Source organism: Oenanthe melanoleuca, chromosome 23, assembly GCF_029582105.1.
Source record: "Oenanthe melanoleuca isolate GR-GAL-2019-014 chromosome 23, OMel1.0, whole genome shotgun sequence".
Classification (NCBI taxonomy): Eukaryota; Metazoa; Chordata; class Aves; order Passeriformes; family Muscicapidae; genus Oenanthe; species Oenanthe melanoleuca.
The window spans coordinates 1,890,263-1,916,309 of NC_079356.1; the positions used below are offsets into that span (position 1 = coordinate 1,890,263).

Genomic DNA, 26,047 nt, shown 5'->3' on the forward strand with positions numbered 1-26,047 from the left:
ACAGCCCGGGGTGACCCTGCGGCGGGGACACGGGGACAGGCGGCTCCGGCTCCTGCCGGCTCGGCCGGGAGTGCTCGGAGCTCTGCTCGGCCAGCGGCGCTGCCCCCGTCCGGGGTTGGTACCGGGGCTGGCCCCGGTCCGGGGTTGGTACCGGAGCTGCCGCCGTCCGGGGTTGGTACTGGGGCTGTCCCCGTATTCCAGGGTTGGTACCGGGGCTGTCCCCGGTTGGTACAGGAACTGTCCCCGGTCGGTACCGGCGCTGTCCCGGGTTGGTACCAGGGCTGTCCCCAGTCGGTACCGGCGCTGTCCCGGGTTGGTGCCGGGGCTGTCCCCGGTCAGTACCGGCGCTGTCCCCGGTATTGGAGCTGTCCCCGGTCGGTACCGGCGCTGTCCCCGGTATTGGAGCTGTCCCCGGTCGGTACCGGCGCTGTCCCGGGTTGGTGCCGGGGCTGTCCCCGGTCGGTACCGGCGCTGTCCCCGGTTGGTACAGGAGCTGTCCCCGGTCAGTACCGGCGCTGTCCCCGGTTGGTACAGGAGCTGTCCCCGGTCGGTACCGGCGCTGTCCCCGGTATTGGAGCTGTCCCCGGTCGGTACCGGCGCTGTCCCCGGTTGGTACAGGAGCTGTCCCCGGTCGGTACCGGCGCTGTCCCCGGTATTGGAGCTGTCCCCGGTCGGTACCGGCGAGGCGAGGGCGGGGCCAGTCCTTGGGGGCGGGGCATCCTCAGGCCCCGCCCATCCCCGCCGTGTCGCGCGGGGCACGCCGGGACCGCCGCGCGCCGATCCGCGCCTCCCATGGTGCCGCGCGCCGGCTGAATGGGGCAGAGCCAAGATGGCGGCGAGCGCGGCTCCGGCGGGCGGCGGGTCCCTGTTCGAGTGCCCGAGCTGGTGAGCGCCGGGCGCTGAGGGGGGCTGAGGGCATGAGGGGCTGCGCTCCCCGGGGCCGCGCAGCGCTGCCCGGGCCGGCGGGTCCGGCGGGGCGCGGCCCTGCGGTACCGCCATCCACAGCGCCGCGGGGGCCCCGGGCCTCCCTGAGTGCCGGAGCTTTTCCCGAGAGCTCCGACACAATACGTGGTGTGTAAAAATCAAATATCGTGCTGTGTGCGTGTATCCGGTACGGGATATCTGTCAGCTTGGACCTGACCTGGGCTTTTTATTAGCTTGAGTTAAGAAGTGAGGGCTGAGTGGAGTGTGAAGGAGCATCGCGACCTGCCTGGGCTGGCGGGGGATCCCTGCAGACGCCCCGGCTCGCCCCGTGCTGGAGCACGGCTCTGTACCGGGGAGCAGGGCTCTGTACCGGGGAGCACGGCTCTGTACCGGGGAGCACGGCTCTGTACCGGGGAGCACGGCTCTGTACCGGGGAGCAGGGCTCTGTACCGGGGAGCACGGCTCTGTAGGGCGGAGCAGGGCTCTGTACCGGGGAGCAGGGCTCTGTACCGGGGAGCACGGCTCTGTAGGGCGGAGCACGGCTCTGTACCGGGGAGCAGAGCTCTGTACCGGGGAGCACGGCTCTGTACCGGGGAGCACGGCTCTGTACCGGGGAGCAGAGCTCTGTACCGGGGAGCACGGCTCTGTACCGGGGAGCAGGGCTCTGTACCGGGGAGCAGGGCTCTGTACCGGGGAGCACGGCTCTGTACCGGGGAGCACGGCTCTGTACCGGGGAGCACGGCTCTGTACCGGGGAGCACGGCTCTGTACCGGGGAGCACGGCTCTGTACCGGGGAGCACGGCTCTGTAGCGGGGAGCAGAGCTCTGTAGCGGGGAGCACGGCTCTGTACCGGGGAGCACGGCTCTGTACCGGGGAGCACGGCTCTGTACCGGGGAGCACGGCTCTGTAGCGGGGAGCAGAGCTCTGTAGCGGGGAGCACGGCTCTGTACCGGGGAGCAGGGCTCTGTACCGGGGAGCACGGCTCTGTAGCGGGGAGCAGAGCTCTGTAGCGGGGAGCAGAGCTCTGTACCGGGGAGCAGAGCTCTGTACCGGGGAGCAGGGCTCTGTACCGGGGAGCAGGGCTCTGTACCGGGGAGCAGGGCTCTGTACCGGGGAGCACGGCTCTGTAGCGGGGAGCAGGGCTCTGTACCGGGGAGCAGGGCTCTGTACCGGGGAGCAGGGCTCTGTACCGGGGAGCAGGGCTCTGTACCGGGGAGCACGGCTCTGTACCGGGGAGCAGGGCTCTGTACCGGGGAGCAGGGCTCTGTACCGGGGAGCACGGCTCTGTACGGGGGAGCACGGCTCTGTACCGGGGAGCAGAGCTCTGTACCGGGGAGCACGGCTCTGTAGCGGGGAGCAGAGCTCTGTACCGGGGAGCAGAGCTCTGTACCGGGGAGCAGGGCTCTGTACCGGGGAGCAGGGCTCTGTACCGGGGAGCAGAGCTCTGTACCGGGGAGCACGGCTCTGTACCGGGGAGCAGGGCTCTGTACCGGGGAGCACGGCTCTGTACCGGGGAGCAGGGCTCTGTACCGGGGAGCAGGGCTCTGTACCGGGGAGCAGAGCTCTGTACCGGGGAGCACGGCTCTGTACCGGGGAGCACGGCTCTGTACCGGGGAGCAGAGCTCTGTACCGGGGAGCACGGCTCTGTACCGGGGAGCACGGCTCTGTACCGGGGAGCACGGCTCTGTACCGGGGAGCAGGGCTCTGTACCGGGGAGCACGGCTCTGTAGGGCGGAGCAGGGCTCTGTACCGGGGAGCACGGCTCTGTACCGGGGAGCAGAGCTCTGTACCGGGGAGCACGGCTCTGTACCGGGGAGCACGGCTCTGTACCGGGGAGCAGAGCTCTGTACCGGGGAGCACGGCTCTGTACCGGGGAGCAGGGCTCTGTACCGGGGAGCAGGGCTCTGTACCGGGGAGCACGGCTCTGTACCGGGGAGCACGGCTCTGTACCGGGGAGCAGGGCTCTGTACCGGGGAGCACGGCTCCGTACCGGGGAGCACGGCTCCGTACCGGGGAGCACGGCTCTGTACCGGGGAGCAGGGCTCTGTACCGGGGAGCACGGCTCCGTACCGGGGAGCACGGCTCCGTACCGGGGAGCACGGCTCTGTACCGGGGAGCACGGCTCTGTACCGGGGCACCCTCCTTCATTTGTGCCGTTTGTGCATCGCTGAGGAGATCCTGGCTCTGCCGCCTCCTTTGGGTGCCAGAGCACGGGCACATCACCGCACCTGGCACTGAGCTCTTCTGTGCTCCAGCCCTGCCTGTCCTTGCAGAGTCCGGGCTGTCCCTGCTCACTCAGCTCTGTTGTACCTCTCAGTGCCTGAAGGTTTAGTTTAAACCTGCTTTTAAGTGCCTGCTTTTGTTGGTAAACCCTCTCATGGAAGAGAATTCCTCATGTATTTTAGGGTCTTATTTGTGCTGAACATACACAATAATAAATATCTACACAAGACAGGATGGTGTTCCATAAGATGATGACACAATAGACCAGATAAAGCTAAAATTATTCTGGATATTCAGCTTGAAATTTGAAGTATCATCCTTTTTGTTCCCCTAGTGTTTTTATACAACAGTGATCACAATATGCATTATATTCCTGGTAAGTTGGAATGACTTGTGCCTTTGGAGGCTGTAGATGGAGGAGCTGGGGAAGCACAGCTTGTGAAATGCTCAGCCTCAGGGACTTGCATGCTATTGCAGAAGAATTCCTAAAGAAACTTACTTTTGCAAACCTTCTGAGGTGGCTTTGGGTAGTAAAAGTGACTTCTCTGAGGTTCAGATTATCTGGTGTGTAGTTTTGAAGTGACCATCAGATGTTTAATGGATATCACCTGCCTGTCCTTTTGTCCTAGTGTAACTTGTATTTGGAATTGTGACTCTTTACCCTCTTTGACACACCAGGAGTGGGGATGTCAGGTTTGTCCTGGAATGGACATACATTAGAAATAGTTCATTTGAAAGCAGCAGTTGTTTCTCTTTAGTTTCTTTGACCAAGAACTGGCAATTCCTGGCAGTGCTTTTACACAGATTTGTGGAAACTGTGAGTTCCAGAGTTCTGCAAATTCCACCCTGTCCTTGAAGCTGGACATGAAGGTGTGTGCACTACTCACAGAGGCCAAGATTTTTAGGAAGTGGCTAAATTTAGCTTCTGAGTCCACATTTAGAAACCCAAATAATTGACCTAATTTTAAACTAACACAATAGAAGTGTGGTTGTCCTGTCTATGTCCTTAATAGCAACAACCCAAAATTTCTTGTAATGACTTACTTCAGTCAGGCTGCTGAGTTTCAGCTGGATATAGATCTTGTAACCCTGTTGGCATGTCAGCATTGAATCTGCACTGTGGAGGAGATCCTGGCTTGGAAAACTTCAGTTCTCTTACTTGGCACATTCCAAAATATTAATGGCCTTGTCCTTCTTTTCCTAAATGGTTTATCTTTGTTATAGAGACATGGCCTGGCCTGTGGAGCATGAGGTGAAGAAAGCAAAGAAACACAATTTTCTGTTTCTAGTACAGAAGAAATATTTCTTTGCTTGTAGATATTTAAATCATTTAAAAACCCGTGCTGGAATCTGGTTTTGTTTGGAGGTATCCTATGCAAATATTTAACTGCTGATCACTGTAAGCAGTTGATGTCTTCTCTAAGGCCAGCAAATCCAGGCTGTGGATTTCCTGTGGGAAATCCCAAGCCTTGGCATGTCCAGCTGCCTGGCCATGAAGGGAAGGGACTAATTATGCAAGGCAGCAAAACAGAGGTGCTGCCTGCCTAAGGCTGTCAGATGGACCATCTCTCTTCAAGTCTCTTTCTCACAGGATGCACAGGAAATGATCATTTTAGCAAGCATTAGAGGATTCAGACAAGAGCCATGCATTTATAATATATTGACTTAGAGGAGGTAATGGCAGTTGAACAGAATCTGTGGCCTGACCCTATTGGTGTTGGGGTTTACACTTCCAATATATCTGTTCTCACTCTGAAAATGTGGGAATAATCTTATGAAACAATGGTCCCATTGTTGCTCACTACTAAATACTAGTTTTCTTATTTAATTCAGTGTCATTTGAATTAATTTTTGATGTCATAAAACCTGAAGTTCTCTCTAATTGAATATTTATGGCCTTGTTCTCAAAACATTAAATTTTTATACAATTTCCAAATTTCACTGTATTCCATGGAGACTTTGTTCCTGAGTAAGTAACCAAGGGAACCAAAACAAGCCAGTATCACCTAGTTCTGTGTGGAACTGCATTGTATCAAGAAAAGGTGCACAGTGCCAAGGTGAAGTTGGGCAAATGCTGTAATCCAAGTGGAATGCTCTGTTCAGTCAAGGCAGGCACGTTTCTAATCAGAAATCTTCCAGAAAACACAGTGCAGTTCCTTCATTCAGTGAAGATCTGTAATCATCCAGTCTGAAGCACAGCTTTTTGAACTGTGTTGAGTACAATTGGAAGTTTAACAAGAATGCTTCTGAGCCCTCTGACTTTGCTGTGTGACATTTCCAGATCACTCCTGAAAAACACTTTAAAATTAGCATCACTTGATATCTGCAGTTCTGACTGACAGTGGTTTAAGCAATAGATTACTGAACTGTTCAAACTGGTGTTTGAGTTCTCTTGGAGTGCCTGGCTTGGAGCTGCCTGGGGTTTGCAGTTTGTCACTCCTTTTATCAGTTCTTCACTTGGACTTTTTGAGTTCCTTGGGCTCATTGTTAGAGAAGAAAAGCTCTAAGTGTGGGTATCCTCCCATCTTCTCTCTGATCCAAAGAATTTCTTTAATGATACTGGTGATGCTCATGTTCTCCTCACCAGTTAATTCTCTGGAAGACTTCACATCCCCCCTGGGAGCTTTGGAGGATTCAGGAGGCAGTCAGAGCATCCTGTGTCTCAGTCAGATACTTAAGCATCACAATCAGTGCATTTGCAGGTGTTATTTTCAGGTCACCTGCAGGATGTTGCCCTGGGGAGGCACTCAGGGCTGTGATGCACCATCTGGAAGGCACAGAAGAAGCTGCTTGTTTCTCATTTTCAAACACCAGCACTTGTTCTGGAGCCAATTTGATAGGAGAGCATTGGCAGTGCTGAGGGCTCTGTGTGTTCTGTAGGGAGGACAATCTGCTGACCTCAAGTCATTCTCCATCCTTCAGAACAGTGTAGGAAAATTAGTGGATATTTTAGCACATTAGTTAGTGGAAAAGGACTTTTTTAACATTAAACATAGCTGGTGTGTGGAAATTACCAAAAGTTGTGGTGCAAGGTAACCAGAACTTGGCAATTTCAGAAGAAAGGGAGAAAACAAGTTTTTCAGTGCTCAGAGGCAGATGGAGGGAACATTGAGAAATGGACAGGAATCCATGAAAGGAGCCTGTGTTTCAGTGAAAAGTGAGCACTGGGATCTGCAGGAGGCACAGGGGGACACAGCAGTGCTCAGCTGTGGCCTGGCTTTAGCTTGAGAGGAGGAGCTTCCCTGGCTGTGCTGGAGGGACTTCAGCTCATCACACAGACTGTGTCCCACGTTTGGGAACATTTCTGATTGGTGGTCTGCCCCCCACATCATCACAATCCCATTTCAGTGGTGAAGTCCCCACTTCAGAACACTGTGCTGGAGTTTAGCATCCCCTGCTTTTGCTGCTGTTTGTTCATCCAAAAGTAAGAGTCAATATTAACCATTTACTTCTTAGGGTGGTATATCCACAGTCTTTGAGAAGGGCTGACAAAAAAACTTATGAAAGTCTCAAGTGGTCAATTCAGGAAGGGCCAGAGAGAATTGGGCAGGCTGGTATAATGGGTTGGAAACAAGAAAGGAAAATGCTTAGGAAAGAAATAAAGTGGAAATCAGTGGAGACTGTGTTCTTACATGAAATTATTGAGAGGAGCTGGCCTTGCAACACAGAAGAAACCAGTAAATGTAAGGCACACCCAGAAATATGCACATCTCTGTTTAACCCCTTCAAACAACTTCAGCTAGCAGTGACTTTCTTCAGGCAGCCTGAGAGCATCAGTGCCCATTGTCAGTGTTCCCTGGGCTGGCTGCATGCACTGAGCAGAATGGGAATGTGATCTCTGCAGAGTTCCTCAGCAGGGCATGGTGCAGCTGGGAACTGGGTCACTGCTGCTGCCTGGAAAGCTGGTCCAGCCTTGGAGACAGGCAGCAGAGTGTTATCTGTGCATCTAGAGCAGATTCTGAGATATCTGGGCAGGGAAAGGTCCTTTGCTGCTGAGAGCTGAAGGATCCTGTGTGGTGCAGGGCAGGGTGTTGGTACCACAGCAGTGACCTGCCTTTGAGCATGAGAAATGTCAATATGTGAGTTCACCTCTTGTCTTGCTGGGAGCTGCTGAGTCCCTTTGCCCAGGTGGGTGCCCAGTGCTGGCAGGTGGATGTGCTGCAGGGGAGGTGAGGAGCAGCAGGGCTGGGGAGCTGTGCTGGCTGTGTGCAATGTGCTGCTGAAGGGCAGGGTCCCCAGGACTGCAGCTGCTGTGTGTCACCTGTGCTGGCAGAAGTGTGACCACAGGTGAGTGTGCAGAACACTGGCTCTTGGCCAGCACTTCTGTAATATTACAGGTTTTTGCCATCACCAGCCTAGAGAGGAAAAGTAGAAGTTTCTGTTCCTCTCAGCAGCCAAGAGTGGAGATGTGCTATTTTGAGGGTGACATGAGAAAACAGTCCCATCCTATCCCATCTCCAGTTGTTGGTCTCTTCCTGCCTCATACCATGTGCTCTCAGGACTTGTTCTGTTTATTGTGTAAATCACATGGTTTTCACCTGGAGAGGTAAAGCTTGAGATGCTTCATGTCCTGTTACCTTCACTCTTACCATAAAAAAATAATATTGGTTTATGTGTTGTCAGAAGGAATCTGCAGGGAGGAAAAGAAAATTATGGGATTTTCATATTTTCCCCAAAATACTTCTGCTTACATTTGTGTAGGTTTGGTCTGTAGCTCGAGCAGCTCTAATACTAATACAATTTTTATTAAATGTTTTGATGCTATATTTTTCTATATTTTCCAGGGCAGGGAAACCACCACCTGGCTTACACCTGGATGTAGTGAAAGGAGACAAGCTCATTGAGGTATGGAAGTAGGATTTGATGTATCATGTGCATAGGAACCAGCAGCAGAACATTCCCCATCATTTCCCACACTTATTCATAAGTATTTAATTTCTCTCATGTATTCATTATCTTCAGATCAGTTTTTTTGCTCTGAAACAAAGAATGAAGTGACTTTTCCCTTGCCTGTGCAAGGCAGCCTTGTGCAGGGCTTCCATCAGTTAAACCTCTTCCCTTTGTACTGCTTGTTTGAGAAGCATGTCTGGTCAGTTTATTTTTTTATTTTGCATTACAGTCAGATTAACCAGGCATCCTGTGTTTCACAGGAGTGCTGCTCTGTCCTACAGTATGAAATACAATCTGATTTCATTTTTCCTCCCACATTCAGGATCTGTGAACAGTGTTGTGATCAGCACAGATACAGCAAGTTATTTTTATTACAGCACCACCTCATTCTCTATTTCATATTGTCTTATATCACACTGAAAGTAACAAATAAAGAAAAGTCTCTTTACCATTGATTTACCAAAATCAGAGTATTGGTCTCGTACTCAACTGTGATGGACAAAAGACTCTCTAACAATTTAAAGTTAGAAAGTGTGTGTTTATTGTGAGGTAATCCCCTAATACACACTGCAGAATCACAGGTGATCACAGAGTCTATTTATTGACAAAGGATTCAAACAAATCCATATTCATAATAACAGCCCCTCCCATCCCCACTCCCTGTGGTAATTAGCTGGAATAGCTATTAAGCATTGATTGACTTCTTAAATTAAGTCTGGGGTTGTTTTTGTGGGGAGGGGTCTTAAAAGGAGGAAGTAAGGTGAGTCTTCCTCACCCTGAACTCTTCACCTTTTCTATCACTGACAATACAAATGATTTCTGGGGACAGTCCAATTTTCCAAAGAATGGGTTTCTGGTTGCATTGCCTGTTCCTTTGGATCTGCTCACTGGTTTGGTCTTTTCCCATTGTAAGCACAGCTGAGCAAACATGAAATGACAGACAATCAATTATTCAAGTTTCAGATAACTACTCCCTTCTAACTTTTAATTATTTTCAGCAAGGTAACTAAAATCCTAATGTTCTAAGATGAGTGTTTCAGGCAGAGAGAAGCCAAACCAGTGAATGTATTTCAGCTGTGGTGAGACTCCTCACTTGAAGCTGACTGAAACAGAAATGTTTCTGGGTCTAGTGGTTTGACATTGGCCAGGCACCAGGCACCCACAAAAGTCATTCACTTATCCTCTCTGAGCAGAGGAGGGGGGAAAAATTAATGAAAAATTAATGAAGGGCTCATGAGTTGAGATAAGGATTGGGAGAAAAAAAAAACACAATAAGGGCAAAACAGGTTCAAATTTAGAGGGATAAAGTAAATTTATTATTAACAGAGTTGGAGGATAACAAGAAGTAAAACAGGCCTTTAAAACAAGGGTTTTTCTCCCCCTAGCCCCTTTCTCTTTCCCACCAACAGCACAGGAAGACAGGGCATGGGGATTTTGGTCAGTTCATCACTCAAAAGCTTTTTCTGTTCACTCAGGGAGAGGAGTCTTGTCTGTGCCATGGGGTCCCTCCCACAGCAAACAGTCTTCCCAGAGCTCATCCATGGGCTGCAGTCTTTCAGGGCTAGGCTGCTCTAGTTTGGGTGCCAGGGTTCTCTCTCTCTCTGGGTCTCCCCTGGATCCCAGCTTTCTCTGGCATCCCCCTGCTCCCCATCAGCACTTTTCCCACGGGCTGTGAGTGGGTCTCTGCATCCCCCATGGATTTCATGCACTGCAGGGGACAGTTTGTGTCACCATTGTCCTGCAGAGGAATCTCAGCTCTGGCTGCTGGAGCACCTCCTTCCCCACTGACATGGGTGCCACCATGTTGTTTCCCCTCATGTTCTCACCTCCTCCTCTTCTGTTTGAAGTAAAAACTGCTGCTCATAGGAACCATTGCCAACAGGCTCCACTAATTCAAAGAGACTTCCAAGATCCCATAATGGTGGGGCAAACAGTGCTTGGGTGTGATCCTTGTGTTTCCCTGTTCAGTACAGGTGGCAGAGTTTTGCAGTTTAGTATGGTAGTCAAATCCTCTGGCAAGGATTTACTGAGCACTTGATACTAACCTAGCCATCAGTGCCCCAGCCTCCTGCAGAGGCCTGAGGGTCACCCTGTGATTGCTGGGTCTGCAAAGTGCAACAGCAAAACAAGCCATGCAGTGTTTAAGCTCAGTGTGTGAAGGAAGACACTGGGTTATAGCTCAGAGGCACAGAACATTTTGGAAACATTATCTTAAATTAAAGGCAATAAAATTATCTTCTCTGTTGAGGATTTGTTGCAGTACCTCCATGAATTTGTGTCTTTACAAAATCTCTTGGAAGTGCTGCCCAGTCAGGGCAGTATTGTTTGTGTGTAACAGGTGCAAATGAAAAATTACAGGATCCTTTTGGTTTCAGTTGTGGGCAAGAATGAGAAATGGTTTGATCACTTTTTGTGGTAGTTGAAATTGTGAGGTGACTGCTTGCAGAGCTGATCAGTGTTTGTGGAGAAATAAATCAGCTCCCACTTGGTATCAGAGCTGTGTTTATATAGGACTTACTTTGAAATTTGCAATAAAAGGAAAAGTTAATTCTCATCTTTTTTACAGCATGGAGTCATAGAATTCATTAGTGCAAAGGTGTTGAGCGTGGGAAGAGTCAGAGTGCTAAACTGAATGAGTAAGGAACTGCAGAGTATGGGATAGAAATGCAATGCTGGGAAATTAAATCCCCAAAAATCCTAACTAGGGTTCCTCAAAGGATGTGATGTAACAAACAGTTACAGTGTTCTTGGATCAATAGCTAGGTGAAACAACTCTAATCTTAAGGGAAAATATCAGACTCATGAAATTATGGTTAAGAAATGCAAGGAAAACCAGAGTGTCCAGTGTTGGCTGGTAAAGAAGGGAATAAGAGCAGATTTGAGTTTATGTATTTAGCAGTGCCCAGCTAAACTGAAATATTGATGAGCTGTTGATGCTTTGTTTTGAATTTGCTCTATTTATTCACGTTCTTGAATTTTTTTCAGGAAGATCCAAAAGTTTCTAGGAGTCTAATGAGCTTCTCTGTTTGATATTCTACCTCAGAAACTCATCATTGATGAGAAGAAATACTATCTCTTTGGGAGAAATCCTGATCTGTGTGATTTTACCATTGACCACCAGTCTTGCTCTCGAGTCCATGCTGCCTTGGTCTATCACAAACATCTCAAGAGGGTTTTCCTCATAGATCTGAACAGCAGTAAGTAGTGTGGCATTTAACCAGACAGAAGAGCTGTGCTTTAGTGCTTAAAGGTTCTTCCACCTTAGACACTTTTTCCTTTTCCATTGTTGTCTGCACTGTGGGCAAATGGATATAATTGGAATTTGCATCATAGGGAAAGAGAAGGGTTAGGGCAAAGGAGTGTTTGCTCCAGTCAGCCTGCAGCTGCCTTACTGGGTGTGTCAAACATTTCCAACTTGTAAGAGGGCAAGGAAAGGAGGAGAGTGACTTGGCCTTCCTGTCACAATTTTAGTGAGGCCTTGTCTTCTGAGGGTGATTTCCCAAAGTCTAGAACCTGTCAGGTGGGTTTTTGTACTGTCCAGACATTGGGATCTGCAGGAATACAGAAAGTAAAAGGTGCTTTTATTTATTTCCAGGTATAATTTACTTCCAGTGATTTTTTGAGGACTTGTGCTGTGTGTTATCTCAGTTTGTGAGATGGGTGCTTAAACTTTGGAACAATTGTTCCAATTTCTGAGATTCTCAGACTTGCACAGCAATACCATGATGCCAAGCAGGCTGATTTGCATTTTGCTCTCCTCAGCACATGGCACTTTCCTGGGCCACATCCGTTTGGAAGCTCACAAGCCCCAGCAGATCCCCATTGACTCCACGGTTTCCTTCGGCGCCTCCACCCGCGCCTACACCCTGAGGGAGAAGCCCCAGACCCTGCCCTCCGCTGTCAAGGGGGATGAGAAGATGGGTGGGGAGGATGAGGAGCTCAAGGGTTTGCTGGGGCTGCCAGAGGAGGAGACAGAACTGGATGTGAGTATGATGGAGCACTGCTGGCCAGGACAGCATTCCCTGCTCCTTTGCTTGTACAGGTTCTAGTAAAAGTTAAAAACATACTTGTGTTTTCAGTAAAGGCTCCAAAAACATCGTTTTAAACAGGACAGAGCTGTACTAAGAGTATTGCTTGCATTTTTCAAATAAAACAAACCATATACATAGTTTATATGTAACTAGTGTGTTAAAAAACTAAAATTCTAATATGATAAAAAGTAGTGGTCCAGTGTCAGCAGAGCACCCACTGAGTTTGCAACTGGCCAATTGTTTAAGCCACTGACATTTCAGTCTGTCACACAGGCCCACAAGACCCTAAACCATGTCCTTCAGTGTCTAAATGTCTTTTAAGTACCTCTGGGAATGGTGACTAAACAACTTCCCTGGGTAATACTCTCTTAGGTTCAGGTTTTTAACTTCGTGGCTTTGAAGACAGTCTGAGGTGTCTTCTGCTACCCAACCATCTCATCTGCAGTGATTAACCTGTGACCATGCTGCTTCCCAGAATCATGGATCTAGTAATCTTACTGTGCAAGGTTTGCCAGGGATGTGCTCTCCAGCTGACATTGCCCCAGGTCAGGACAGTTTCCCACTCTGTTCCCATTGCCAGTCACCTGTGAATGCTTCCCTGTTCCCTAAGGTAGCTCATTAAGAGGGAGGAGCAGTGTCTGTGGCATTCACAGGCTCTGGATATGGGAAAGGACCTCTGAGAATCATCAGCCAGCTCAAGCATCTGGAGTAGGCTGCCCAGATTTGTGCCCCACTCTAAAGATCTCTGCAGAGACACTGCAGCCCTGAACCTCTGCTTGTTCTCAGGGTCTGAAGGTGAAACTAAACAACAGTCGCATGATTAAATCAGACTTCATGCACTAGTTGCTTAAACTCTCTCATTTCTGAATTTGCTGTTAGAATCTGACAGAGTTTAACACAGCCCACAACAAGAGGATCTCCACACTGACCATTGAGGAGGGGAACCTGGACATCCAGCGGCCCAAGCGGAAACGGAAGAACTCGCGGGTGACGTTCAGCGACGATGATGAGATCATCAATCCGGGTAAGGAGTTTGCTTTCATCCTCTGCTGATGCCCTTCAGGGCCTCCTTCCAGAGTGCTCATAGGGATTCCTCATGGCTGCATATGGATAAGGAGAAAATAAATTTGGCAGTCAAAATAAGCTGCTGCCACATCTCACTGAAGTCTGTGACCTCTGTTTCTTCTGTTCTACCTGTAAAGTAGCTGCAAGCAGGATGGGGATGTCAGACTCAGCTGCATTGTTCTGTACTCTGTCAGATACTGGAGAAATGTCATGGGTCCAGAAGCAGGAAGGTGGTTTACATTGTTTGCCCTCTTTAGAATCTCAGTGGGAACAGAACTTGTTTGCTTTTCACCTGTCCTTTAATGCTTTCTTTACCTGCTGCCCCTGGCATGTCTCGAGCTCAGAGGGTTTTTGCTACTTTTCTGCACGTCTGAATCAAGTCATCCCTAATCTTCATTCAAACTGATGCATTTGAAGATGCATCCAATTCCATATTAGCAATTTTTTCTCCCTTGGCTGTTCTGTATTAATGGCATTCTTATCAATCATACTTTATTGGGATAATACTCCTGTTAATAAGAGCAGCTAATTAATGAGAAGGTATTTTGAAATACAGTGTGGAGGTGGTTCCGTTGGCACCCAGAGTGACCATTTAGGTTCATAATGTGATGCAGTCAGTGCTCAAAACATCCTATTGCAAACACCAGTCATTCTCATTACAAAAAAAAAAGAAAAATAATTTTTCTGGACTTCCAGAGGCTGACTGCTTCTGACTCCTCCTTCAAGACCCCCAAGGACTTTAGGGACTGGCTGCTGTGTCTTTAGCAGTGCCTTGGCAGCAGCAGCTTCAGCCCAAACTCCAACCTGTCTGATCCCAAACCACTCATCCAGCTGCTCCCATTCTCCATCTGAGAGAAAGCCAGGATGCCTGATGAGCCACCTGGAGACAAAGCCACTGTTCCTCCCTTCATTTGGTCACACTTGAGCTTAATGGGAGCTGCTGGAGTGCTGGCTTTGGGAGGAGAAGGTCTGTTCCAGTCTTTCATGTAGATTCCTTTACTCCACAGAGATTCTGTTTTTCCCATGTGCTTACTGGAGGCAGCACTGGTTGTGTTCACTGCAATCATCACTGTTTTTTTCACTGCAATCATCACTGCTCTGCTGACTGTTGTTGTTTTGCAGAGGACGTGGACCCGTCTGTGGGGCGCTTCCGGAACATGGTGCAGACAGCAGTGGTCCCTGTTAAGGTACAGAGTGACTCCTGACTCTCTCATTAGCACATTTTCATTGATGAACTCACTTTATGATTTATGAAACAGAGTGCTCCCACATGGAAAGTGTCTCATTGCTAAGCAGAAGTTATGTCTGTGTTTCACAGTTGTCTTTTTTAGCAAATTTGACCATTTCCCTTTGAATCCAGCTTTAGCTTTTTTCTTTAATAACACATGGGATCAATTTTTTTTCCTCCTAAAAAGAAACACTTTCCAGAAATTCAGTGCATTAGTTCCAGGCATCAAATAAAACTCTGGGAAATGTGGAAAATAGAAGGGAAAAATGAGAGTTTGTTTATTTAAATACTGTGTTTGACATTTCATAAGTTTGTGTACTAGTTTAGGTTTTGCTCCAAGATGAGCCTGCTGCCAGTGTTCTATTTAATTGGAATATGCAAGGAGGAAGAAAGATCTGCAGAACTTCAGAGCAGCTAAGGCACTGTGTAACAGCAACTTCACCTGTTGCTGGTATAGACTAAATAACATCATGTGGAGAAGGATAATATTCCGTAAACCAGACTGCAGGAGAAGATTTCAGTGATCAGGAGCTGATTACCCAAGTGATCTAGCAATTGCAGTTTCTTTCTGTGGGGTAGGGAAGGTTTGTGTTATAATGCTCTCAAGCACAGGGTGAGACTTGGGCTGTCATGTGCAGAGCCAGGAGTTGGACTCAGTGACCTTTGTGGGTTCTTTCCAGCACAGGACATTCTGTGACCTCTTTGTTCAGGGCAAGCTCGAGACTGGCAGGAGTGTACAGGAGGTGAAGAGATGCTCAGACTTCATCTGAATTACACCTGAGAGTCAGCTTTGTGCATTGTGCACCTCTTAGAATTTATTGTTGTGGTTTTCAAGGGAACCTGGGGGAAACCTTGTAGGACAAAGACTGGGACACGGTCTATTAGCACTTTGTGTTAGACTTAGGTGTGACAAAGGTCTGTTAGCACTTTATTTAGGTGTGACAAAGACTGGGACATGGTCTGTTAGCACTTCGTATGTGATAGATTTAGGTGCCTCTTGGGGGAAATGGTCTTGACAGCCAGTTTAAACAGGCTGCTGTTTGGCTGCATTGTGAGTAACTCTCCCCTGCCTGTGTGTGCAGAAGAAGCGCCTGGAGAACGCGGGCTCGCTGAGCACGGACGAGTCGGCGTCGCGGCGCATGCAGAGCTTCCCCTACAGCGGCGGCTTGTACGGGGGGCTGCCCCCCACGCACAGCGAGGCGGGCCCGCAGCCCCACAGCGTGCACGGCACGGCGCTCATCGGGGGGCTGCCCATGCCCTACCCCAACCTCGCCCCCGACGTGGACTTGACTCCGGTTGTGCCCTCCACAGTGAACATGAACCCAGCTCCAAACCCCGCTGTCTTCAACCCCGAAGCTGTGAATGAGCCCAAGAAGAAGAAATACGCCAAGGAGGCCTGGCCGGGCAAGAAGCCGACCCCGTCCCTGCTGATCTGAGCCGGGCTGGGGAGGGCAGGAGTCACCAACCCCAGAAACTTTCCATGTGCAGTATCGTCTTTTTCAAATTTCAGTGTCCTAACAGATGTAATATCAAGATTGGAGGAGTGAAATATCCTTTAAAGATCTGTCTTCAAATGTTTTTATATGTCTGTTAAAAAAAAAAAAATACAGCTCCCGTCTCCTTTGGAACCAAAACCCCTACAGCCTTTTCTTGGCCACCACTGTCCCAGAGGTCTTTGTGCTGAGTTTGGATCTACAAGTGGAAGGGGCAGTCCCACAATTTAATTATCACTTATGGCATGACCCTGCAGGTCCATGCATTTCAGTGCTGAGCTCGCTGTGGTGATACTGTTCCTGCTGGACATGCTCACAGCAGGGCAGCTCTGTCAAGAGGAAATGTTTGTGGGGCCAAGCCTTGCAGAATCTCATTGGAAGGAGTTATAAAACTTGCAGACTATAGGTCAGCTTTTATTTTTTATGTTTTCAAAACCCCACCAATGTGGGGCATTCTCTTTTTTTTATTATTATTATTTTTAGTTTGGCTACAGCTTGTTTTATTTTCCACATAAAACACTAGCTGATCCCATGGGTCATGAGTTGAGGTGGATAAGCAGCAGGTGGGTTCCTCAGCTTTGCAGAATGCAGTGTATGGGATGGATACAAGGTGCAGAGGATCAGCATTGTGTGCACTGTGCTATGGGGACTCACCTGGAGAACTCAGGGTGAAGCTAACACAGTGCAGTTTCTTTTAGATTTGGTGGCCCCTGTAACTTAAATAGTTTCATTTTTATTTGCAAATGGGACTTTTAAGTTTGAAGTATATGAGATTCAATAAGACAAAAAGCTGGGAAGACTGGCATGCTTCCCACACACAGGTATTTTGGCTGCTTGGAAGTGTAGGTGAGAATTGAGTGCTTCTGAGAGGCAGAATAGGAATTCTCTCTGGACTTGGGTTGTTTCTCAAGCCCTTTAGTTCCTTGGGTTTATGTTTGAAAATGATTCACATACTCAGACATATTGTGGCTGTACTTTACACAAGGTAAGGCCAGAGTTCTATTGTTCTTCAGTTCACTCTGGATTTTTGTACACACTGATGCAGTTCAGCTACAAGTCACATTCCTTTGCTGTTTGGGGGATCCAAATGATCCAGAATGAGAGCAGGTACCTGGCTGTTCACTGTGTGCAGGATTGCAGCTACTGGGGCAAGTAGTGCTGAGTTACTGAGATGGTGTTCAGTGAGCTGGGATGTTGGATGGGGCTGGATCAGTGCTGAGTTCCAGTTAGCTGGGATGTTGGATGCCCCAGAATCTGTGTGAGTTCTGCTCTGCAGTGATTGCTTCTATCATGTCCCTGAGGTGCCAGCAGGCAGCTGCCCAGCTCACAAGAGCTTTAGAGAGTGCTCTGTTCCCTCCCCACACCATCACATCCAGCTCAGACTATTCTTGTGTGGATTCAGCACCTGCTCCGTGATCCACTGTGCTGCTCTGTGTTTGAGTTGCCATTGATGATTCAACTGTTGGGCATTTGTTCTGCTCCCACGAAGACTCAAAATCTTCTTGTCTTTAGTCTGGCCTCTAGGATTTTCATTTCCCAGCCAGTTGCTTCTGAAGGCAACTCTAGTCAGGACAAACAAAAGTTGAGCAGGTTTCCTTCTTTTTGTTTTGGGATATTTTTGTTTTATTTTGGGGGGAAGAGGGTTGGGGATTTTTGGGAATTTTTGTTTTGCAAGTGGCTCTTTGCAAGATTTTTCTTGACATGGGAAACTTCACTGCTCGTTGTTTTTTAAAGCTCTTCTCCTCTCAGACTCTGAACCAGCTCTTATTATTTCAGAGCTTAGGGGCCACAGCTGGCCATGAGGGGATAGGAACATCGAGGGGCTTTGTACAGACATTTGTACACTTGTGTAATATGTAATAGGCCTTTTCACACTTCTGTTGAGCTTTTTACCTGTAACCTTTACTATGTTGTAAATTAAATGCAGATTTTGCCAGGTTGGAGAATGTAGTGTGTTCGTTGCAGTCTGCAGAGACTGCCCATGGTGCTGTGGCTCCTGGGAGGATCCTGCCACGGCACAGTGCTCTTCTCTTGTCCTTGGGCTGCCTCAGGCTGCAGCTCCTAAAGCTGCCCCAGCTGCTTTGCTGCCTCATGCTGCACTTTGGTACACAAGTGACACTTAGCAGTGGATTTTGAACACTGGTTGCTTTTGTTTTCCAGGTCAAGCTTTCTGAGGTTCTGGCATAATCCTCTTTGTAAGCTGTACTCCAGAGCCAGCTCTGCTGCTCTTGTTACCCAGCCTGCTCCTCCTACAACCTGCCTTGGGCAGGCTGAGGGCACCATGCCCTGGCTCTGGATCTGCACCTGCCCTGGGCTCTCTGGGGACAGCTGCAGTGACAAACAGCAAACTGGGTACAGGTAACCACAGGTAACCTGTAGGGTTAAGAGAAGCTCCCCAGCTTTGCTGAATTCAGTACTATTCAGGGCGTACATAAAGTTTTTTCCCAGTGCAACAGCAGCTGGGGCAGGTGCACCTGCACTGCAGTGTTGGCAGAAGGCTGAAGTTCACAGTTCATGTGCCAGCTGCTCACCTGCCACAGGCAGAAATAGCTGGAAGAGGTGAAGGTGTTCCCTCTGTGGTCTGACACTGCCAGTTTGGGTGTATAAATCTGTATTAAATGTAAAAAGAAGGGAGGAAACTCGCAGAATAATCTGAAGCCCTCTGCAGTGAGAATGCAGAGATGGGAACAAAGTGGAGACTAGTTTGCAGCTGAATCAATGAGCTAAAGGAAATGGTGGTAGTGTCCAGGAACATCTGTCCCTGCAGAACTTCCCTTCTCCCTGGTTTGGAAATACATAAATAAATAAAGTCTGCAGCATCCAGCAGGCAGCACAAGAGCTTGATGTGAGGTACCCCATGGACAGTGAAGTACCCAAACATCAGCCCCTGTGGCAGCAGGACTTGTTGGGGTGGAGATGAGATCGCCCTGGGGCCCTTCAGGAGAGCAGGAATAGCTTCCAGAGCAGAGCAGGTGAGTGGCCAGGTGAAGTGTGTACTTCTGCAATTACACCAGAGTAAAATCTGAAACCTCTAAGTGTCCCCCACAGCTCCTGCCCATGCTCGGAGCTGCTTCGGAAGCAGCCTGGTCTCACAGCTGCTCTGTTGGGAGCTGCCAGCTCGGCCCCCCTGCTGCAAACAGGAGCATTTCAAGGCAGGCAACACCGACAATGACTGCCTGTCTCCCCCTGCTCCCTCTCACATCTGCCTGTGCTCTGGGGAGCCCTGAACTCAGCTGGACGGGGCGGGGCTGCGAGCCCCGCGGGCAGGGAGGCACCGACACATCGGATCCGCCCCTACCTGGCTGTTTGAGCCCCACTCACGGCTCCAAGGACGCTGAGGTGGTGCCGGGGCGAGCACCAACCCCAGCGAAAAAAGCAGAATTTTCCCCCCTGCACTCCTCCCCTGTCAGACCCCCGGGAAAGCCCAGAGCCCGGCACAGCACAGAGCGCTCACCCTGCACCCCCAGCCGCCTGCAGTCCAGCAGCAGCACTGTGCCTGGCTCCCTGCAGGGTCTCAGACCTGTGCTGTAAAGCAGCACCTCAGCCCTCACTGGCCAAGGGGCCCAGAGCAGCTGCCAAGCCCAGCTGAGGGAGGGAACTCGGGAGGTGAATGAAGAGAGCACAGGAGAGAGAGTGAAGAGAACTCTTTATGCTCAACATCTGAGGCACAAATAATCATCAGTACTTCACCTTCAGCACTGAAACACCAAAGTTTGCTGAAGTCCAAACTCTGCCACTCCACCTTGCTTTGCTCATAAGCCCTTTGTTCATAAGGCTGCTGTGGAACAAAGCCACACAAGACTTCCTGAGACACCAGCTGTGAAAAAGTGTGTGCCAACATCAGGAATGTTGGCAGCAGCCTCTGGAACATGTGGCTGCTCCCTACCTCAGCCCTTGCCAGTTCATGCCCACAGGGAGGCCTGGTCTTCATCTGATTTGTGAGGCAGTCCCAGCAGAGGGGAGACACTCCTTGTTGCAGTCACTTTGGCACAACAAGGCTCTCAAAAACATTGCTCTTCACACATCAAGCTTGTCTAGAAAATTTCAAATCAGCATCATAGGGCTTTAGTAAACATTGACAAATTTGTCCTGGTTTCCAAGCAAGTTCTCAATGCCAAAGTCACCAATTCCCATGCAGTGTAGTGAGATCTCGTGCCCTCCTCCTCTTCTCTTGCTCTTGGCCATCACAGCCCTCGCTGAGAACTGAGAAATCCTAACAACATGCAGAAAAGCAAAAGCCAAACACTGCCAGCAGCAGAGGCAGAGCTGTTGGTTTTCACACACTCATCATACTTTACAAAATCGACTTCCCTGATGGCACACAGGTGATCCACACGGCATTCCTGCTGGCAAGGCTCCAGGTCATACCTGGCAGAGTTAAACTCATAGTACAGCTGCAAGTAGTGTGGGCTCCTGGAGATCCTCTCCAGCACCATCTGCATGGAGGGTGCAGAGCCATCAGGGACCTGGAAGGCTTCTGTCAGTCTGTACTCTTCTTCCCACACTGGGAACTCTTCCTCCCGTGCTGCCCCCACCATGTTGGCACGAGTAAGGTTCAAGTAGTAAGTCACCATATCCTGAGGGAGACAAGAACAGAACTGGGGAGACATGGGGCTCCCTGGAGAGAGACACTGGGCTGGGCCTGGCCCCCACTGCAGCACCCTCTGCCCCAAGGACCCAGCTGCCCTTGATGGGGCTCCCTGCTGAGATTGGGCACCTGGGGACAGCTCAGGTGAGACCCTCCAGAACCCACCCCAAACACAGCCTGTTTCCTAAGGGGTGGCTTTGCTCTGCTTGACTTTGACCTCCAAACATCAGAAGCCTGCTTCAACATCAGTTACTATCAACACTGTCCAGCAGCAAAGCAAGGGCTGCAGGAGTGTTACTTACTAAGCAAAGTTATCCTCTCAACAGTGAACAAACTCAAGAATCAAGTTTTCCACAGCTTCTGTTCTCAGTCTCTTGCCCTTTTTCTGTTTCACTGGCTCCCCAGCCTTGCACTGCACATTTTAGCATTCACTTCTGTGCTATAAACATGTAAACAGAGCCACTATAGAGAGCTTCATTCACAACTTCATCCCAAAGGAGGCCATAAGAACCCATCCTCCACCTCTTGGCAAAGAGAAGCTGCCCCTACAATTTACCTCAATTCAGATCCACTCCAAATGCATCATTTTAGCAAGAAGAGGGACATAAATAATTTTTCAGATGGTTTGAAGATTTTGGAGGGGGTCTGACAATTTGTTATTACTCAAAGAGTAGTTCTGTGATGCATATTATCTGGGGAGCAAAGCAAATGTCAAAGGGAACTCATTAAGGACATGAAGAACACAAAAACTGTCTGACCCTGGCTGGGGGAACTCATCCCAGCAGGATGCACTGGCTGCCAGGGCCATGCTTCAACTCACTGACATCTGACTAAGTCTTTGTGCCACACACGAGGCTGAAATATCCTGGGTCAGAGTCCTCTCCCACACAGCCACTCAACTTCTGTGGACTGAGAAATCCTGAAAAGCCTGTTTTGACTACAGGGGGTAGTGTGCAGTGTGGTGCTCACAGGGATCCCCTACCAGGACCTGAAGGGTGTCCTGGTCATAGTCGATCACCCGAATGGCAGGGTTGTTGGCTCCATTGCTCACTCCAGGTAATGTTGTTTTCCAGGGACTCACTCCAGGGGCCAGGAACATCACATTGATTGGAGCACCTTCACAGAAATGCAAAGCAACTGTGACTGGAGACCATGGCTTGTCCCACACCCTGTCCCCAGCACAGTGAGAACCTGAACAGATTGTGCTGCCAATAGCACCTTTGTCACCAGCTCCCAAAGGCACCAGCACACACAAAGATTAACACTGAAGAAAACTGGGGACTGAGCACAGGGCTGCTGCAGCCAGCAATGGGCTCTCCAATGCTGAATGGGCTCTTGCAGTGAGGGTGGCCACGGAACCACACTCAGAAAAGGTGTTCACACAGAGATTCAGCACTGCTCCCTCAGCAATGCCCAAACCCCTCAAGAGGGAACAGGCAAGAAGCTGCCAGGCACTGAGGGGAAACAACAATATTTAAGGGTGATTAGGAAGGAGAGCAGGAGCTCCAGACTAGGGGTAGAGATGAGAACCACTGCTGCCTCTTGTTGCCTGAAGCATTTCAGCAGCATTTGCTGGCTTTTAGCTGCTTTCAGCCAGCAGCCACTAAAGCTCAGGCAGTGATCTGAGAGCTGTCAGAGCTGCCCCAGCAGGAACCTGTGTGGCTGTAGAACATGCGGAAGCTGTCGGTGTGGTGGTGCCCGAAGAACTGGGCAGCGATCACGCGGTGGTGCTGCTGCACGATGCCCAGGTAGCGCCGGTTAAAGCCGCCCCGGAACCAGGGCTTGCCCCGCGTCTTCTCAAACAAGCCCGGGGGGACGTGCCCCACAAGGTACACCTGCAGAAACACAGAGCCCCATCAGGAACAGCTTCGGGCTGGGAGAGCCCAGGTTGTTTATTCAGTTTTTTAATACCATTTCATCTGCTCTAGAGGCGTTGGTCAGTGTTTCCTCCAGCCACTGGAACTGCCCTGCAGGATCCTCCTCAGCAGCTGTCTCATTGTTCTGCTCATAGTACAGGTTGGTGTTGAGGACAACCATCCGCCCCCTCGCCCCTGGGCCAGGCAGCTTCTCGCTGTAGAAAGCTCCTTAAAAATGCAACCAACAGAGGAAGAGCTGGAGGTCTGGTCACACTGTGGCTGCGATCCCAGAGCCCTTTGTTTCCACCTCTCTCTGTTCTCCTTAGCAAGAGCCACAGCAGGGTCAGTGCCTGGGCCAGTGCTCTGACCACTCCAGGATGTGGATTTGGGGTGACTCTTCCTCGTGTGTCTCTTACCACTCGTGCCTCTCCTGATGGAGGGAGGCCTCAATGGGTACAGTGGGCAGCACCAGGAGCTGGGCAGCTCTGGAGAGCCCCAGCACTGCCTGCACCAGCTGCTGCCTTTAAGATATTTCTCCCTCTGCAGGTCACCACTCTGCATTCTTTCCAGTAATTTGTGGCAGGAGAAACTAAAGTGTAAAATAATTTCTCTACTTGAAAGCAGAACTCCAAGACAGAAATTAAATGGGACCCTACCTCTGCAAATCCTCTATGAATACTGTTGCTCTGAGCATAGAAACAAGGAAAATTGTTCATGGTATTCTCCTACCCCTCCTCATATCCCCAGCATGCTCTAAACAGGAGCCAGTGGTGCCAGACCTGCTCTGAAGAGAGGAAGGGAGGCATCACTCAGCCAGGGCCGCCACAGTTCTGCTGTTTGGTTGTAGATCCTGTGCTCCTTCCCAGGAAACTGGTTCTTGGGGTGGAAGTCATGATTGCCCATGGCTGCATAGACCTTAGTACCTGGAGACAGAGCCAAGGAGAGGTCAGTGCTGCAGAGCTCCTGCAAGCTCCCCCAGGCACTGCCAGCCTTGGGAAGAGAGCTCTGCCAAGGCCAGTCACCCTCTGCCCCCAGGGCCACCACACAGCTGGGACAAGCCACCCACAGCCAAGTGACTGAGCTGTCACCACAGTAACACTCCTTGCTGACACAAGTTGTGTCTGAGGGGATCTTGCAGCCTTTTCTGCATTCATGACCAATGACAGAAGCCTTTCTTTTCCCCTGAGTGAGCTAACCTGAAACATGAGTGTGCATCAGTGCTGTATGGCACAGCAGAATTGAGGCCACCAAACAAGTCCCAGTGACCACAGCCCTTCTGTGCCCTTCCCTGTCACAATTCTGTCATTTCTCCATCCTGGTTAGCCCCTCCCATGATTCTTCTCATCTCTTCAAATCCTACCTGGAAATGTCTCTTTTATCAGAGAAGTCAGATTTGCTATGATGTGCAGAACCTTTTCTTCTCCAAGCTGCTCATTGGGGACATGGGGAGTGTCATCTCTAGAAAAAAGAAGCAGCACAGTCACTGTCTGGGACTAACAGGACCTGTGTTTATAGCAATGAGCAAGGCAGAGAAACTTGCCTCCTCTCTGTGCTTCCTGGAATAAGAATTTTAAGTTTCTGTGTGCAGAAGTCAGTGTTATGTTGACTGGCCAAGACACTGAGGGAGTTTCAAGAAATTGCTCACAGGGAAAATGAGCTCCACACCAAATTTGCCAGAGTCAAGGAGTGTTCAGATAACACTCTCAGGGATGCACAGGGGTGTCTGTGCAGGGCTAGGAGTTGGAATCCATGATCCTTGTGGGCCCCTTCCAGCTCAGGATATTCTGTGATTCCACAATTCACTTTACCTTAAATCCCAATGCACAAGGGTGTAAGGAAAGGCTCCCTCTGCCTTGGGGTGTGTCACAGGCACTAAAGCTGCCTGGAAACATTGCAAGATCAGCATTTGACTGAGGATATCTGATCTGCAGTAATGAAGCAGAGCTGTTTATATAATTGTGTTCACCATGAAACATGGGACATTCAGCAATCTAGGGCTGCTCCATGTCTGTGTTTGCATTAACATGCTTATGGCATTTGTAGATGATGCTGGGCTGTCCACAAGCCCACTGGAGAGAGAATATTCAAAATCATGTCAAAGGACTGGGGGAAATTGCTTGAGGGAAAAAGAATAATCAACATAAGGTTACAAGAACCAGTAACTGCACCTAAGCAGGAACAGGCTTCTGCAGGGACAGAAAATGAAAACATGGGACAGGCAAGAGCCCTGAAAACTGGAACTGGAGGTTCCAGCAGTTTGAGGCTGCACTGTTCTGAGCCCATACACACAATCACCATACAAAATAAAGCTTTTACCATCTCTAAGTGTATTGAGGCCTTCCATAGGACAGGGGACCCACCCCTGGAGACCACACCAGGAGAGAACATCCTCCACTGGCGGGGTTTGTCTGACTGCTAAAGTAAAACTTTAAGTCCCTTTCTGAGACAGCTCTCCCGGGTGCCTCAAGAAATGCTACAAGCTGGTTTACAGTGCTCTCCTCGCACGGGCCTGACCGACAGCGGCAGATGCAGGGACACACAGCCCACAGCTCCTTCCCCTGGGCGTTCCAGGCACTCGGAGTCACTGCGGAACCGGCACGGCCGGACGGGAGGCACCAAGGACGGACACTGAGTTGTGATCCTTTTGTCACCTCACTGCCACAGCGTTGAGAGCCCTCGCTGGGCTGGTGCTTTTGCATTACAAGTACATCCTCCCCACTTTTCAAAGCAGAGACCATGGAAAGAGCCGTGGCACAGAACGAGCTCCGCGCGGGCTGCACAGCCCGTGTCCCGCCCGGCGCGGTGTCCCCTCACCCGGTCCAGAGCACGAAGTCCGGCGCGGCCAGGCGCTCCCTCATGGCGCGCACGGCCGAGCGCAGCAGGCTCCAGGGCGCGTCGCACAGGTAGCTGCCCCAGCGCCCGGCGGGCCCGGCCCGATCGCCGCCCGAAGGGCACGGCCGGCCCGCCGCCGCCGCCGCCTCGTACCCGGGGTCCCAGTGCAGGTCCGTGAGGTGCCAGAACCTCCCGGAGCGGGCACGCGCAGCGGGCACAGCCACGGCCAGTAGGCACAGCACCACGAGCTGCTCCATCGGCTGCATGGCAACTGCGCTGCTCGTACCTGTGCCCTGCCCTCACCTGTGCCCGGCCCTCACCTGTGCCCGGCCCCGCCCCTCAGACCCGCCCCTCAGACCCGCCCCTCAGACCCGCCCCTCAGCGAGTCCAGGTCGGGCAGCGCCCGCTCTCAAAATGGCGGCGGCGACTTCACCGCGGCCGCCTCCCATTGGAAGCAGCCGAAAGGCGGAGGGACGCGATTGGTCGGCGCCCGGCAGAGCGGCGCTCCGGGATTGGGCGGCCGGCAGAGCGCCCGCTCCGGGATTGGGCGGCCGGCTGAGCGGCGCTCCAGGATTGGGCGGCCGGCTGAGCGGCGCTCTGTGATTGGGCGGTGCCCGGCAGAGCGGCGCTCTGTGATTGGGCGGTGCCCGGCAGAGAGGCGCTCCGGGATTGGGCGGCCGGCTGAGCGGCGCTCTGTGATTGGGCGGTGCCCGGCAGAGCGGCGCTCTGTGATTGGGCGGTGCCCGGCAGAGCGGCACTCAGCGATTGGGCGGCCGGCTGAGCGGCGCTCTGTGATTGGGCGGTGCCCGGCAGAGCGGCGCTCCGGGATTGGGCGGCCGGCAGAGCGGCGCTCCGGGATTGGGCGGTGCCCGGCAGAGCGGCGCTCCGGGATTGGGCGGTGCCCGGCAGAGAGGCGC

General features: G+C 50.8%; 2 protein-coding genes and 1 non-coding gene across 3 annotated transcripts; 2 read left to right on the top strand and 1 right to left on the bottom strand.

Moving 5' to 3' along the window:
* The first annotated feature begins 749 nt into the window (after window positions 1-749).
* On the top strand, window positions 750-17,792 carry PPP1R8 (protein phosphatase 1 regulatory subunit 8). The gene is made up of 7 exons (XM_056508883.1): window positions 750-885; window positions 7,932-7,992; window positions 11,081-11,234; window positions 11,800-12,020; window positions 12,948-13,092; window positions 14,256-14,320; window positions 15,444-17,792. Exons 1-7 carry the CDS (start codon window positions 830-832, stop codon window positions 15,795-15,797), a joined length of 1,056 nt encoding a protein of 351 aa, XP_056364858.1. The 5' UTR covers window positions 750-829; the 3' UTR covers window positions 15,798-17,792.
* Window positions 10,066-10,230, top strand: LOC130262375 (small Cajal body-specific RNA 1). The gene has a single exon (XR_008842109.1). It is a non-coding gene; the product is annotated as a small Cajal body-specific RNA 1 (non-coding RNA).
* A 1,691-nt stretch (window positions 17,793-19,483) lies between the features above and the next one.
* SMPDL3B (sphingomyelin phosphodiesterase acid like 3B) lies at window positions 19,484-25,458 on the bottom strand. Its single transcript, XM_056508882.1, has 7 exons — window positions 25,113-25,458; window positions 23,659-23,756; window positions 23,078-23,221; window positions 22,354-22,526; window positions 22,097-22,277; window positions 21,425-21,558; window positions 19,484-20,431 (listed from the first exon to the last, which is right to left on the bottom strand). The coding sequence occupies exons 1-7, from the start codon at window positions 25,394-25,396 to the stop codon at window positions 20,039-20,041; spliced, it is 1,407 nt and encodes a 468-aa protein (XP_056364857.1). The 5' UTR covers window positions 25,397-25,458; the 3' UTR covers window positions 19,484-20,038.
* Window positions 25,459-26,047: the final 589 nt, after the last annotated feature.